This window comes from Mustela erminea, chromosome 2 (assembly GCF_009829155.1).
Source record: "Mustela erminea isolate mMusErm1 chromosome 2, mMusErm1.Pri, whole genome shotgun sequence".
Classification (NCBI taxonomy): Eukaryota; Metazoa; Chordata; class Mammalia; order Carnivora; family Mustelidae; genus Mustela; species Mustela erminea.
This window is the reverse complement of record NC_045615.1, coordinates 65962927-65976446: the sequence shown is the minus strand read 5'-3', so window position 1 is coordinate 65976446 and position 13520 is coordinate 65962927. Positions and strand designations below refer to the sequence as shown.

At 34.9% G+C, this 13520-nt stretch overlaps 1 protein-coding gene across 15 annotated transcripts in view; it reads left to right on the top strand.

Annotated features, from left to right (window-relative positions):
• COL25A1 (collagen type XXV alpha 1 chain) overlaps positions 1-13520 on the top strand; it is a 463262-nt gene that overhangs the window by 303901 nt on the left and 145841 nt on the right. For all 15 annotated transcript variants that reach the window (XM_032333117.1, XM_032333109.1, XM_032333114.1 and 12 more), the window contains 2 exons: positions 2266-2292; positions 2439-2465. In XM_032333117.1, the coding sequence (XP_032189008.1) occupies positions 2266-2292; positions 2439-2465 (54 nt within the window). The remainder of the gene's footprint in view (positions 1-2265; positions 2293-2438; positions 2466-13520) is intronic.

The following is a 13520-nucleotide window of genomic DNA, read 5'->3' as shown; positions in this document are numbered from 1 at the left end:
CTGCCCAAAAAGTAGAAAATCCCAAAAGAGCTACATCTGTATGGCTATCTGATTTATGACAAAGATAACACTTTACTACCGTGGGGAAAAGATTCATTTTCAATAAATGGTGTAGGGTTAATTTGATCCACACATAGGAAGAAAAACCATCTTGACATTGACCTCACATCATGCACAAAATCAGTTCTCCATGAATTCAGATCTGAGTATGAAAAATAAAGTAATAAAACCTCTATTTTTTACTTTATTTTTTTATTGTTGGTTTTCTTACTTTGTTTTGTGTACCATACCATCCCAAATAATATAAGTTTAATGTACAGTATTATATTTACTTTAGGTGTACAATATAGTGAGTCAACAATTCTATACATTACTCAGTACTCATCATGATAAATGTACTCTTAATTCCCTTCACCTATTTCACCCATCCCCCTCTCCCCTCTGGCAACCACCAGTTTGTTCTCTATAGTTAAAAGTCTACTTTTTTGTTTCTTTTTTTCTACTTTGTTGTTTCTTTTTTTGTTTCTTTTTTTCTACTTTGTTGTTTCTTTTGTTTCTTAATTATCACATATGGATGAAATCATATGGTATTTGTTTTTCTCTGACATTTTACTTAGAATCATACACTCTAGATCCATCTGTGTTACCACAAATGGCAAGATTTCATTCTTTTTTATGGCTGAGTGATATTCTACATTATATATGTATATAACATCTCTACTTTACTTATCTTAATTTTTTAAAAATTTGATTCCAGTATAGTTAACATACAGTGTTATAGTAGTTTCAATAAGGCTTTTAGCTTTTAGAATAAACATAAAAGAACCTCTTTATGTCCTTGAAGTAGCAAAGATTTCTTAAATGAAATACAAGAAGAGAAAAAAAGAAAAAAATGTTAAATGGAGTTTTATTAAAATTAAACTTCTGTTAATCAAAACTCAGTTAAGAGAATATACACAGTACACAGAGTGGGAGAATATATTTGCAAAAAATAACTGATAGAAAACTCATATTCAGAATAATGTAAATTACTCTCATACCTCTCTCTTGATACATACAGATATTACAATATATAAAGAACTTCAGTAAGTCTAAAGGACAACTCAATAGAAAATGGGCAAAAGATATGAATAGACACTTTGTGGGTGAAGATGCAAAAAGGACAAAACATGCATTAAAAGGAGTTAAGCTAATTAATCCCTGAAGAAATACAAGTTAAAACAGTGTGAAACTACTACACCTCCCACCATAATGTCTAAAACAAAAAAAGATGGAAAATACCAAGTATTGGTATTGATATAGGGGCACTGAAATTCTTGTAAACTGGTGATGGGAGTATAAATTGTTAGAATCACAGTGAAAAACAATTTGTCAGTACCTACTAAAGCTAAACATATTAGGTATTTTCTATAACCTAATAATTCCATTCCTAGATTTACACCCAACAGAAATGCATACAGTTTTTAATCAAAAGATATAAACTAAGATATTTGTAGCAGCACTATTTTCAGTAATCCAGACCTAGAAACTCCTGGAAACAAATGGCATCGACCAAGTAGGATAAACAAGTAAATTATGGTTTATTTGCGTGATGGAATATTATAAAGCAGTAAGAACAAACTATCTACAGCTACATACAAAATTATGCATATATTTTACACTTACTGAGCAATGGAGGTCATACGCATACTGGTATGATTCCATTTCTGTAAAGTACAGAAAGAGACAAACTATTTTGTCAGAGGTCAGAAATAGTAGTTGAAAGTAATGATAAGAAAATGTTACTATAAGCCCTCTAGTTTTCCTTAGTTGGGTTCTACTTGCATAGGTACATTTAACTTGTGAAAATTTATTTTGCATATTATGTAATTAAGATATGTGGACTTTGTGCACTTTTCTCTGTGTATGTAGTATGGCAGTATATATAGTATATGCTACGTTATAGTACTATACTTTATTGGTATGTGTACCAGTATGGTATAGTACCATGCATACTGGTATATGATATATACCATACTATAAATACCATTGTACTAACTATATATATAATAGTATATGTATTATACCATTTTCACATTCTAACCATCTTATAATTATACTTTGGAGCCTAAAATTCCTTGATAAACCTCACTGATGGGTATACCTCTTTGCCCTTTGCATGCATGAATCTTGCAGATAACTGCTGATCTATTTAAGTTATAATTTTTTAAAAATTTATTAAAAAGTGTTTTTTTTTCTTTCTTTCTTTCTTTCTTTCTTTTTTAGGGCCCTCCAGGTCCAAAAGGTGATAAGGTAAGAAAACGTGTAGCAGAAACAAATTAAGTTAGTGGAAATCCATTGGTATGGTCTATGCTATGTTGTATTTTGGTCTTTTTAATGCGCATCACATATAGCCTTTACACTAAAACTGTTTATCATCTCATCTTCCTATTCTACAGGGAGAACAAGGTGATCAGGGACCTCGGGTAAGTTGTATTCTTCCAATCCTGGGTAGAAAATTAATTTTCAGCTCCAAACTTATTGAATTAAAGTAGCTTTGGCTTTATAACTGTGTTTGTGTCATGGTTTAGAAATAGCTGGCAAAAAATGCCATACCACTTGTAAGTGAAATAGCCTTAATAATAATTAATGGATAAATCCTGTAGCATTGCTTTAACTTGATACCTGTAAATAGGACACTGTACAATAATTAGCCCTCTGATGAAGGGTCAGAATCACTACTAAAAAGTCAGTAACAGCCACCATTCCCTTGGCTATTGGGTCCTTCAGATTTGCATGCATTGTTTTGCAATAATGAGGCCATTTGGATTCCTGTCAAATTTGACCTTTTTTCTGCAGTTAAACTTTATGTGCTATTGCATAAGTATGTTATGTTATAGATGAAAATATTAATGCATTTTATATTTTTATTCTTCATCATAAATTTGAATAATACTTATTTGAATTTCTTAATTTTATAGATTTTTAAGCAGATAAAAGGTGTAATATAACTTAGCATTCCAGGGAGGAGGGGCATTCTTTTATTCTTCTCAAATGTGGCTCTTTTAACCATTATAACACAATGGTGAATGCTTTGTTGTTACCTTGGTAGTGCCAAGTCCTCTGCTTCACATCTGTGCCTTATTACCCAAATGTTCAGACATACTGTTCCAATGATGTAGTGGCTCCGTTCAGACATACCTCTCAATTTTCTCATGTCACTATGCACAAGAGCGAGTATTTGGTTGAAGAGTCATTTTTTACAGTGGAAAAGCACATTTAAAACTTTCAGGTTGAAAACAGAAACTGTAGGGGTTTTGTAAAATGCGCTGTATGTTGTTAATTACTGAATTCATTTATATTGCAGTAGAGATTTTATTGCAAAAGATGTAGTTGATGCAAACTTGAAAAATTCGGAGTCTTATCTCTTTGTGTTTATTAAACTACATAAAATGTATGCCATGATTTGTTTTCCTTTCCACTCTTCAGCCATTTCTTTATATAAAAATAATGACCATGCCTCCAAGCATTTCGTTTCTCGTGCAGTCATTCTAGCTGATGACTAGCTTCAAGCTAAAAGCTCATGCTAGTGGTTGAGGAGATTAAACATCATGATATCTGTCGTGGATGTGAATGGAATAAAATTCTCATAACCTTAAATGATTAGAGGATAGCCACTTGCTCTGTATGTGGTGATTATTTCACATAGCGTGTCTCCATGTATTGAGTATCATTTCTTTCCGCACGAAATCTCAAAATCACTCAACTTACCCTTTCCAGGTAAGAGGGAAACTGTTTCCATTCTGAGAAATCTTCTTTTGGCAACGGAAGTAAAGGGGTGGTTCGCAGCTTAGCTGTCATCAGCATGCACACAGTCCTCATTTTCAAAAAGGTGTGTTGGCTTTCATCGTTCCAAAAAGTGATGATGGATGATAAAGCCAGGCCAAATTTTCAGGATGAAACCTGAAACCATGTGAAATTCACCTGGTTTCATGTTGCATTACAAACTAAGACTTGGACCAGTTTCCTTGCAAGTTTGGCCAAAGTTCATGAACTACTTTGACGAACCCAGACTGCCTTTCATACAGATTTCAGCCAGTTTTCACACGGACTGAGGCCAAGTTTCACACGGTTCAGGGCCCATTTAGCATTTCAGGTGGAAAGTGGCAAAAATTGATCCCATTTTCCCCAGAATTTTGCTTTTTGTTTGAAGGCATTTGGATTGATTTTATCATGCAAGGTGAATCTTCATGGATTAAAAATCTAAAATGTCCTGGGAGGTATAGGTGAAATAGAATAAGAACCTACCAAACTGCACCTTTTCTCAGATTCCTAATTTAGAAACAAGGCAGGTCACAGATAATGGTTTCCAAAAAATAAAACTTACTTTCTAGTAAGAAAGTATTAGGTACTGATTAGGAAATTTATCATATCAACATAGTAAATTGAATGGTTTATAATTTCCAGAGAATCAAAAGTAAGTCAGAACAGGAAAGGTCTTAATTTTAATGAGAATTCACTTTACTCACATCCTCCGTAGGCACACTATTCCAGCTAACATTCATGGAGACTCTCTTTTCTAAAATGTCAATCTTTGTATTTGAATGCCCTGCCCATTTTTATCCTATCATAGTTTTTGCATTCAACTTTTTACCATTTGTTTCAAGTAATTTATTTCTTCCGTCATTAACAATATGACCCTTCATCATTTCAGTTCTTTGTTAGTTATCAACTGTTATAGGATTTCTACTGTTTCCTTCAATATGGGTTCCCCCTCGCCCCCTTTTTTTTTCTTTTTGGCTTCCCAACTGTCAAACAGGAATATATTAAGTCATATTATGTAATTCAAAACAGGAAAGTGTTGAAGATAATAAAGACATTAAGAAGGTAAAACTATTTGGAAATACTTGTACATATATTTAGCAATATAATTGAATTTCTTTTATCTTCAAGATACCATGCTTAATATTATAGAAACTATAAATGGATCCTCTTTCTCTCTCTTCTACTACCACCAAATTCAACCTACTATCATCTCATCTTCTTGACAGTGGCAGCCTTCCAAATAATCTTGCTTCTACTCTTGACCCTGTATAATCTATTTTTTACACAGCAGCCAGAGAGATCATTTTGTATTATAAACCAGATCATTTTACTCCCTGTTTTAAACCTTAAGATGAAATCCAAACCCTTCATGAACCTTCAAGATCTGGCCTTTGCTTAAGTCTCTAACCTTATCTCACACCACTCTTCTCCTCCCCCGACCATGCTCCAGCCACAAAGTCCTCTATGTGTACTTCAAACACATCACACTCACTCCCAGCTGGATGACTTTCTATTTGCTGTCTTCTGATCTTCTGGTGATTGAGATTTCTTCTCAAATACTTCCTTGGTGAGACTTCTCCAACTACCCAATCTAAATCTGAGATTCTCCTATTTTGTTTATCTATTTACTTGCTTGTTATCTGTAAAACATGCTGTACCATTTACATAAACTCTATGAGAACAAGGGCTTGGTCTATCTTGTTTATACCATCAGCTAGAACAATAAGGACTCAATAAATATTTGTTGAATGTTAAAATAAAATATTATTACATCACTACTGCCCTCAAGTTGCTGATAATATCATGGGTACTCAAGTGAGAAAACTATTTGGTTGTGTTAAATGCCTTAAATAACAATACCAAGAGATGCTAGAAAAGTAAAAATTCTTCCATTTTAAAGAATCATTGGACACAGTGGAAGTGGTGACACTGGAGCTAGGATTTGATAAATGGATAATCTTTAGAAGAGAAGATGAAGAGGGAAGACATTACACATTCCAGAAAGAAGAAATAATATAAATAGTACTATACAATTGGGAAATGACAGGATTCATTTAAAGACAATAACATTTTTTATTTGCCAAGGATATAAGTGAAATATAGAAAAATTACATTATGTAGGCTGATTTTTTTTTTTACTGTAGGTATATTATGAAGTATTTTGAATGTTTCAGTGTGATAGGCAGAAAGGAGACATTGAAGATTTTTTTAGTACATTATTTGATGTATATTACCACTGGACTCTTTGGTATTATTACCAAATGTTCTTTGTGAAAATCTTCCTGATGATGGTATCTCACATAGAATGGAATTGGAAGAGACTTGAAAGAAGACCAGAAACGGTCAGTCACCCAGGACAAGTTTGTAAGAACCTGGGCTGTAAAGGTAATGACCAGTCTTCAGGGTGAAGTGAGCAGAGAGGATGGGCTGGCTCAGTTTGAAACACTGAAACACCCCTTCCTTGGAGGAAAGAGGTCACATTCAGCAGAACACTCTGTCAGAATGAGAAGCTCAGCAGTGGGGAGGGGCTATGTTGGTGAGCCAAAGAAGGAATTCCAAAGAGTCACCAAAATATGAGAGAGAGCTCATGTTTTTTATGCAGACTGCGATATTAGTTTATTCTTATATAATGAGGAGTTTGGAGAAGGTAGTTGGTGGTGTGATTAACATAACTCAATGATGTAACTATGGAAGCCTCTGTGAATCTCTTGGCATTTTCTTCATGGTTGGAAGAAGGCTGTTTCAAGTCCAGCCATCACATATGTATCAGCAGGAAGAATAAAGGGGGAGAAGTCTTTTTCAAGAAAACAAAAATTTTCCCGTGAATTTCATAGTAGATTTCAGCTCACATCTCATTAGCCAGACAGTGTCACATAGTTACTTTGTAGCTGGAAGTGAGCCAAAGAGATTGGTGTTGAAAAGGAAAGTTGGGTCATCTTGTAATCAAACCAAGGCCAGTTCACTCATTGATAAGTAACAGATAGAGACCACACCAAGTGAAGTTGTCACATAAAGGAAACATTATTTGCAGCAAGTAGGAGATCACAAGGCATAATTTCCAAAGCTATGACTCACTGAGAAGGGGTAAGTGGGTTCCTTTTATTTATGGTTAGGATAAATATTCAGAAAAGAGAGATTTGCCATCGCATTTAAAGGCGGGCATGAGGTTGCATAGGCATACTGAGAAAACATGCTTATACATGCATTGTACATTATGTTAATCACATTTGTGCTCCTCCTTGGGCAAAGCCTTTAACATTATACTGAGGCAAATCTAACCATTGGACAAGGGGAAAGGGCTATGGGAATTGTCTAAGAGCTAGTATAATTTGGGTGGGATCTTGGGCTCATTATCTCTCCAAGGCCTTGCTTGAATGCAGGATCATACCTGTTTATATGCTGGAATCATATCAGTTGACCTTGAGTCTAGGTTTCTGTGGAGACTGCTGTTGGATTTATTAGTGGAGTCTGAAAAGACACAATAGCTGACTGGGGGGAAATGGTTCTCTGAAAAACAAACTTTGAACTTTCTGCTGGTTTCAACTTCATTAGTTCTATGGGACATGTTTTCAATATCACCAAGAGGAGTAGCCACAAGTGCCAAACAAAAATTCAAAGAAGAAAAACCAGGGTTGACATTAGTAGAGGAGAAATTAATAAGAGTCTTTAAGCAGAGGGTAGGAGATTAATTCAATCCATATGGGATTTATATCCAAAGCTGTGATCATTGGTAATTTGTGGCCAGGGTCAAGTTAAAAAACAAACAAAAAACTGCAGTCAGGGAATGAAATAGGACGATACTAAGGTGAAAATTCAGCATGAATCATTAAATTGGATGTAGGGACTAATGTTGAGAAAGTGGATAAGGATAGGGCTGAATGAAGTTTCTGGCTAGATAAAATTGGTCAGAAGACAGAAGTATAAATATGTTAGTATTTAGTCGTGTTGAATTTGGGATCTGGATGAATTATTTCACTGGAATAATGTAGCAAACAATTGGAAGCACAAGACTGGGAATCTGAGGTGGTATCATAACCGTTCCATAGCTGGAGTGTCCCCAGTGAGAATAGAAACTGTGGAAGTGGAAAAATTGTGCATGAAAGGGTGACATGAGAACCACTTAGAAATATCCACATTTAGGGAGTGGGTTAAAGAAAGAGAGTCAGAAAAGAGAGCGAGCATTCATTCAAAGTCAAAACCAGGACACTATAAAATCTGAACATTAATGGAGGAGCTACGTTAAAAAATAAAAGAGAAAAGAAAAAAAAATGAATGAAATCCTCTTAATAAAAAGAAAACCATAGGGATGAATTCTATAAAAAGCCTATGATTTTGATGTTTTGGAGTCATGAGATATTTAGGGAGTACATTTTGTTAAGCAGTAGAAGCCAGATTGCAAGAAGTTAAAAGGTAAATGGGACGAACATTGACTATCTTTGAATATTGTTGATGGCATATGATTTAGTGCAGGAGAAAGTGGGCTAACTTTTTTGGCATGAGCTTTCTGTCAGTGTTCATTGAACCAATTTTGAGCTTACAATTTTAGGTTTAATATAGAAACCGTAGATATTGTTTGGTTTTATTCTACAAGACAGTGGTTGTTAGATTTCCACAGCTGAATGCATCCTGATCTTTCCTCCTTGTTTCCTGGGGAGATGTTGTTACAGATTTGCCATTAATCTTCAGTGCATTTGTGCAAATGTCCATACTTCTGCAGTTAGGCCATTGGGCTGTATGGTAAGGATGGTGCTTTTTCTGTGATGTCAGTCACCAAGACTTCACTCTGTTTCATCCTAAGTTTGGGACACAGAGATCTAAGGCTATGACTGTACCCTGCAATCAAGCAGAGGTTGGAGACCTGCTGTCAGGGAGTTGTAGGGGCATTCCTAAGCTAAACAAACATTAGACCAAGAAGTTACACCTCACATGTCATAGTTATAATTATTAGTCTTACAAGTAATTAGGCAAGTTGCACACAGCATCTCCAAGGCTTACTACAGTTCAGCAACATAGGATATAAGGGAAGAAAAGTAGGAAATATGCATGCAGTGGGGTGAGATGATTATATACACATGGGCTGGGGTCAGACTGGATGGGACCGAATTCTAACTCTCCCACTATCTGCCCCTCTGGTTATGACAGGGATTAAATAAAAAAGTGTATGAGAAAACCTATAACAAATCCTTGACTGATCAAAGCTGATCATTCTCGCCATATTGCACGTGAAGAATCTGGAGTGAACTCACTTGCCCAAGTTTACATAATTTGTAAGTGGTAGGAAAATGAATTCACACCCAGCTCTCTCGACCCCTTGTTTGTACCTTTCCCAGTGGGTCAGGCTGCTTCCCTATCAACAAGTTAGTTATTGAAGTCATCAACCTCACTATGAAACAATAGGGATGACAAAAAATACCTATGGCTCAAATAATAACACCAATAATAATGATAAGCAATTTTATTGATCTCTTAAGATGCACTAACCATTCTATGAAGATGTATCTTATTTCAACAGCCCTATGAATCGTTGCTTTCATTGTTTCCATTGAACAGATGAAGAAACCAAGATTTAGAAGGTTTAAATATTTTGTCCACAATAACAGAGCCAGTTAGTGGCAGAGTCAGGTTTTGAGGCTGGGTACTTCCAGATCACATTTTCCATATATTTTCTCATTTATCCTTAAAATTAATGCAGTGATTTAGTTAACAGCATAATAAATAATATGGCCGGTTTTAAAAGATCTATTTATTTATTTTAGAGAGAGAGTGGAAAGTGGGGGGAGGGGCAAAAGGAGAGGGAGAAAGAGTATGTCAAGCAGACACCCTGATGAGTGCAGAGCCCAAGTGGGGACTTGATCTCATGGTTCATGAGATTATGACCTGAGCTAAAACCAATAGTCTAGTGCCTAACCAACTGAGCCACCCAGGCGCCCCATAATATGATTTTTTTTTCCCCCCTGGTGAGGCTTGAGCTCAAGCAGATTAAATGATTTCTACATGTTCACATACACACATCTACCAAAGGACAATGCTGGGAGTCAGACCCAGATTTCAAATTCTGTTCTCTTTCCACGATCGTAAGCTGCCTTCAGGTGGCTGCTAGTACCTTTTCAACTTTTAAGTTCCATGCCTCTGTGAATGAAAGTGAAAAGTCTGAGGAACACAGTTGCAAATAGGACCATCTTTTTTATTTGTAGTCATGGTCACCTCAGTCTTTACAATTCATTCACTGTTGACCCTCCAGAAAACAAATGGGTGAATGCATCACAGTCATACCCAGGAACCTCGTGTAACGTAATTGGGCAGGGGAATGCTAATCCCCATTCAAGGGACATCAGAATACCCAGTTCCCTCGTTATAATACAATTTTTCTTCTCAACTTGTCGGAACCAATTTGAAAATTATAGTATAATATTAAAATCCTGCTATATTAACTAGTAGTGACTCTTTTTCTTTAGGATAGATAACCAGATGAATAAAGTCTGTTTTCTGCTGTTTATAATGCTATATTTACATGTTCTCCAAGATACTTTGATTCCACTTTTTTTTTTTTTTTTTTTTTTAAGATTTCACTTATTTATTTGACAGACAGAGATCACAAGCAGGCAGAAAGGCAGGCAGAGAGAGAGGAGAAAGCAGGCTCCCCTTGGAGCAGAGAGCCCGATACGGGGCTTGATCCCAAGACCCTGGGACCATGACCTGAGCCAAAGGCAGAAGCTTTAACCCACTGAGCCACCCAGGTGCCCCTTGATTCCACTTTTATTCTGAGCCTCTCTTTGCAAAAGATTGTTTTATATTTCTTCATCAGTCACAGAACCTGAATGTCAAGTGTAAAAGACTCAAGACCTTCAAGACTTTTCCCGTTGTTTTCTGCACCCATTATTACTACTATCATTGGTCTTCTAAGAGGACTTCTTGTTTGCCCAGTTCTTAAGAGCCTCTGCCCTCGTCATGAACCACAGCCCTGGGAATCACAATGGTACTCAAGGCTTTGATGTTAGTGGCTCATATTTCTTTTCCCTATCTTTGTGACTTAAAAACATATTTTTAAAAATAAGCAAAACTGTTCTAATGCTTAGTACTGTCTGTTTAAATTAGGGTAGTATGTTGCTCTGAAATTGTGGTAAGTTTACTAATCAAACTTGAGTAATAAAATGAACAAATATCATGAATTTATCTTTTGACTATATATTAATCTTCTAATCAGTTGGCTACCATCACCTTGCCAAATAACACAAAGGCCTGGTAAGTGAAAGATTTAGTGGTTATTGGTCTTAACATCATCAGCCAACAGCTGGTTTTAAATGAGTGCTGGGCTCTCACAGTTTCAGTAAGCCACCCAGGAGCTCTGCTTAACTCTTTTCATAAAATTCTTTCTCTTCCCCATGTATTCAAGTAAATTTTCATAACAGCTGGGACTACGCAAAACTGATAGCATCTTAAAAACATCTTCAGCAAGAAAGATTAAGTTCCAAAAAAGGAAAGCATTTAGAAGTTTATTTTATTATCTTAACCTTTGTTGACTCGAATGATTAAACAGATTCGTTGGCTCTGCTAAAACATTTAGGCCTGGATATTAATTTGATGTCCTTATTTACTTAACCCTTGCCTTTCTCTTCAGCCCTAATGAATACACTACTTATTTGGTACTGAATGTATTGCCTGTGAAAAGGGAAGGGATATAATACAATGGTAAGAAGTAAATTGTGAAAAAATTATTTTAATGCTTTCCAGATTCAGCAGAAGTTGGCATGGAAACAGCAAGCTCGTTATGATTTGCAAACGTTCTTGTTGTATTTTTTATAATCAGAGTTCTCTTTTGAGTGTTCTCTGTTGTACTTCAAACCACTAAGAACTGGTATTGAATTAAACCTAGGAACATTTGTATATGTGTCCCGATGTGGTTCAATTTAAAATAAATAAGTTATTTTTGCATACAATTGTTAATATGTAGACAATATTTCCCTTGGAATTCAGTGTTATGAATTATATCTCAGTTGTTGGTTGTATGGGTGAGTGAGCCCATCAAATAAGAAAAAGAAAACACTTTATAAGTCTTGTACATTTTTTTCTAATGTAAAAAAATTATGTAAGTAAGCCTGTAAATATAGTAATCCAGTTGGGTAAACTTTTATACAAAACATTTAGAAGTAAAAATGAACAATTTGCAAACCCTTGTATTAAAACGACAACAAAATAGTGGAAAGCTTGAGATTTGAGCCTTTACCTAAAGATTCTATTAATGACCATGGATGTTTTAAAATTAAATAAAAATCCATCCTAAACATATCCTCTGACAAGGAATTCTGGAGAATGATTCTAACCAGCTTAAATAGCCATGGGGTTTTCTTTCAATGTTTTTAATGTAGTGACCTTCGCAATAAAATAATTATTCATTCCATTTTATGAAGTAAAGGAAAGATTTCATTTGTCCCCAGTCTTATACTCATTGGTTAAATAAACTACAGTAGTCTCCTTTTTACTTTTGTACATGATTTATTTTGTACATGATTTATTGAAAGGATATACCTTTCAATCTTCTCACGCTAATGTACACCACTACACATTTTTTTTAAAAATAAATGGAATGAAAATTTTCAGATGAGGAAGGATACAAGTATATATATTTAATATTATTCCATTTATATTTTTGTCTGAATTTTTTTAAGTGCCTATAGGTATTTTCTAAATAATTTAAATAATTCCTTGATACATTCATGATCTTCTATCAAATACAAAACTATACATGTTTTATTCTTTTTTATTGTGCATGTAAGCAAGTTAATTTTCACTTGAAATCATATGTAAGAATCTTATGTTTATTAATCCATAGAAGTATGGAGCTATGGTTTGCATTAATGCAGCAAATGAAGCATATAATAAAATGTGGAAGGAAAGATAGATTTGGGGTTGGTGACTTTCAATATATAATAAGGAAGAGAAATTAAGCCTTTAGGTAAATATGTTAAAATTTGTATTTGAATGGACAGAAAATTGATCATACTGTAGTGGGTAATATCTATGAATAATGAGCATATTTCAAGTAGGGAATATAGAAAATTAAAAGCAATTTACACTAATAAAATCCAACGCAATTCCCACCCTTCTTTTTCCAACACTTCCAAATGCAGCAACAAAAATGTTAGTGAAGCGGATTCACCAAGTAGAAATCAAGAAAGTATGAAACAGCAGGTTTTTAATGGTGCATCCGGATTTGCAGAAGGGACTAGAATATCGGACTATATTTTTGATTCTTCCCTTCAGAATGGGTGGAATAATGGCTTATGCATTGACAGACTGTGTTTAGGGAGAACAGTTCCTGTAGGTCTGAATGAGATGGGTCTCTGGAAAGTCATTTAGTGCGAGACAGCAGCACCCTTTCATAAGCATACCTGCACTAATGTGTCCAGCAGCTCCTGGTAGCAGACATAGCCTGTAAATCACAAGTGACAAACAGGACTGGCTTTGTCGAAAAATCATGTCAGTTGCAAGAATCTACTTCAAATGCATTTCTATAGTGACAGAGGCAGGAAGCTTTGATTTTCCTCTCTTAGAAATCAGTTAAATTTTGTTTGAAAAATACTGATATTCAAAGAAGTCTTTACTGATCACTAGTTTTTTTTTAATATTTTGCACAAATAAACTTGAATGATTCAACACACACACAAATAATAAAAACAGTAGTCATAAGAATAAAAATAACAGCAAGAGTAATAATG